Source organism: Zingiber officinale, chromosome 6A (genome assembly GCF_018446385.1).
Source record: "Zingiber officinale cultivar Zhangliang chromosome 6A, Zo_v1.1, whole genome shotgun sequence".
Taxonomy (NCBI): Eukaryota; Viridiplantae; Streptophyta; class Magnoliopsida; order Zingiberales; family Zingiberaceae; genus Zingiber; species Zingiber officinale.
In genome coordinates, this window is record NC_055997.1 from 132228025 (window position 1) to 132230974 (window position 2950).

At 38.9% G+C, this 2950-nt stretch overlaps 1 protein-coding gene across 1 annotated transcript; it reads right to left on the reverse strand.

The window, feature by feature from the left end:
• Positions 1 to 612: 612 nt before the first annotated feature.
• LOC121994429 lies at positions 613 to 1359 on the reverse strand. Its single transcript, XM_042548468.1, has one exon. It carries the CDS (start codon positions 1259 to 1261, stop codon positions 830 to 832), a length of 432 nt encoding a protein of 143 aa, XP_042404402.1. The 5' UTR covers positions 1262 to 1359; the 3' UTR covers positions 613 to 829.
• Positions 1360 to 2950: the final 1591 nt, after the last annotated feature.

Consider the following 2950-nt stretch of genomic DNA (forward strand, 5'->3'; position numbering starts at 1 on the left):
TTCAGTGTTTACTAGTAAATCTACTATGGAGTTTTTTTATTATTATTTTGCTAAACATATAGATAACTAATCTAATATAACACTTTTATTTTTAACAATGAATAAATGAAACTCAGGGATGTTTTGGTATTAATAAATCTTAAAAAATATTCTCAATTCTGATAAAATTATTTAGTCACGTGCTCCACCCTCCTTCCACTACCTTGATAATTAATTGCTTATATTTATTTAAAAGAACTAAAGGATTCTTAGTCATTATTTTACGGATCATTTTTTTAATATCTTCTCTCTTTAATTTGTTTTTTTCCAAAATGAAAAAAAAAATCTTAAAAGTTAATCAGGCTCAACTTATATCTTTAATTATTCCATTTACAGCGGAGAAATTGAATACATAATTAATATCTTCAACTAATATACAACAGCACCTTTAAAATAAAAATTTATTAATTTAAATAGCAATTTCCACTAATTATTTGTTGATTAAATACAATCTCCTTTTACAATATCGTCGTCTCTACGATTGCAATATTAGTAAGATATTAATAAAATTTTGAAGTAAAATTTTTAAAACAATTTCCACTAATTATTCAACTTGAGTATAATGGTATTTTTAGACAGGGACAGGAGATAATTACATTTTCTAATTATCGAACAATAGAAAATGTAAAACCTAAAATGTTGACGAGTTATTGCTTACTTTTTGTTTTATAAAAAAAAATAAAATGACTTTTATGAACAAAACGACAGCAACTGGAATCGAATCAACAACTAGTTGTTAAAGAGAGCGAAATGGGGAAATCGCCGGAGAAACTGGGCCGCAGCCGGCCGCCTAGAAGGGCATCGCAAGGCCGGCCACGGAGGCAGTGCACGCCGAGCTGCTCATGACCGCCTTGTAGGTCTCGAAGAGCACCTTCTCGTCGTATTCTTTCCCCATCGGCTGCATCCCAAACCCCTCCTCGCCGTAGATGTCGCGGGGGAAGGCATTGGAGAGCTTGAGCATCATCCGCACGTAGGCGTCGCGGATCCGGCCGAGGATCCGTCTGGGGGAAGCTGCCCGGCGGAGGCGCAGGAAGGCGATGCGGGGGTAGATCTTGATCCGTGAGAGCCGAGCGCGGCGGCTGCGGCGCGGGGGGATCCTTTCTCCCCCTCCGCCGAGCTCCACGGTGTCGATGAGGCGCCTGCGGGAAGTAACGCCTCCGTCACTCCGGTGGTAGCCACGCCGCTTCCAGAATCCCTTGAGGCCGCCCTTGTTGGACTCCATCGCCGCCGTCGCCGGAAGTGGCTCTGGTGGCGGTGAGAGAGGAAGCAGGGCATTTAAAGAAGATCAGTTCATCTACCCTTTTCATCCTCAATTTACTTCTTTCCGAAAATATTTTCTTATTAAAAAACAATAAAAAAAATCTTTAGCTAAAATGCTCTTTTTATTAAAAATATTAAATAATTAAAAAAACCACATGAAATAAAATAGACAAATAATTCTAATACAACAAAGCATATGTTGAGATACTTTCTAAATAAGAAAATAAAATTTAATAAAAAGAGAGATTAAAAGATAGAATTTATCAATTACTCTCTATTTTTGTTTAAATAATTCACATATATAATTAATCCCAGAGAACATCGATATGGCGGCCACGAGATTTCTCATTGATAAATTATAAAGTGCTGCCATTTAAACTGACACAGCTGCAATTTGAATTTTACATATTTAATTAATTATTTGAAAGACCTAATCGTTGTATTGTAGCGGGGCCTGAATTTCTCTATACGTGTCTAGTGTAGTTGAGAAAAAACTAGTAAACATGGTATAATTAATGGGATCAAAGCCAGGGGCGTAGCCGGGATTGGGACGAATTCAATAAATTTAAAATTTAATACAACATAAAATTAAATTATCTAATTTTAAAATTCAAAAATATTTTAAAAAATATAAATTATTTAAAAACATTAGTGTATGTGGACTTTCACGGACTAAAAGCTTAAATTTTAAATTTAAATAGTTGAAAATTAATTTAAAATCAAAATTTCATACTTAGTCCCTGATTCTATTTGAAACAACAATTCGTTAATCCCCAAAGTTTATTGATCAAAGTCGATGAGATAAATACTGAGGATGTGGCACTCCTGCAGACCTCTTATGGATTTCGCCACTTGTAACACAAGTAGCGTCAGTGCCAAAGCAGGGAAGGGGTCCCGGCGATGACCCTCCAACGCTCAAGTCAGTCTCCGACGAAGCAAGAAGAAGTAAGAACTGTAGTGCAACAATAGAAATCGCGTGTAACGTATACCTCCGTCGATGCTTGGACCCTCTTTATATAGAGCCCCAGAAGCGCGTGTACACGCTTCCCAAGGTGAGCACGCATGCCAAAACTGTTGGAACGCGTTGGGTCGGCTAGAAGGGGGGTTGAATAGCCTGCAAAAATAAAAAGCAGCCCTTTTCGATTTTTCTTAAACTAACACTTACAAAATAAATAAAAGTAATAAACAGAAGGAAGAGGCAAAGGATGTTTTACTTGGTTACAATTGGGGAGGTTGTTAATCCAAGGAATATGTCGCACTAACTATCTCCTTCAGGTGGAAAACCTCTTACAGCAGTGAAGCGTAAAAAGAAAGAAGCTAACTAAAATGAAGCACACAAGTGTTGGATTACACAGTTTCTGAGATGATATCAAACTTCTAAACCAAGGCTGTATTTATAGTTTTGGTCGGGGCGCCTGGAAGGGTTCCGAGCGCCCTGGGGGGATAAATTTTATCCCCAACGCACGGATCTCGGTTTGACCGAGATCTGGATATAATTTCGATCCGGGAGCCCAGAAGGGTTCTGTGCGCCCCGGAATGGTTCCGAGAGCCCGGAAGGGTTCCAGGCGCCCCGGAATGGTTTCGGGCGCCCGGAGCCCCAAAGTCAATAGGGTTGACTTTTGGTCCGGTCCCTCTGCTCCAGTGCTGCTCG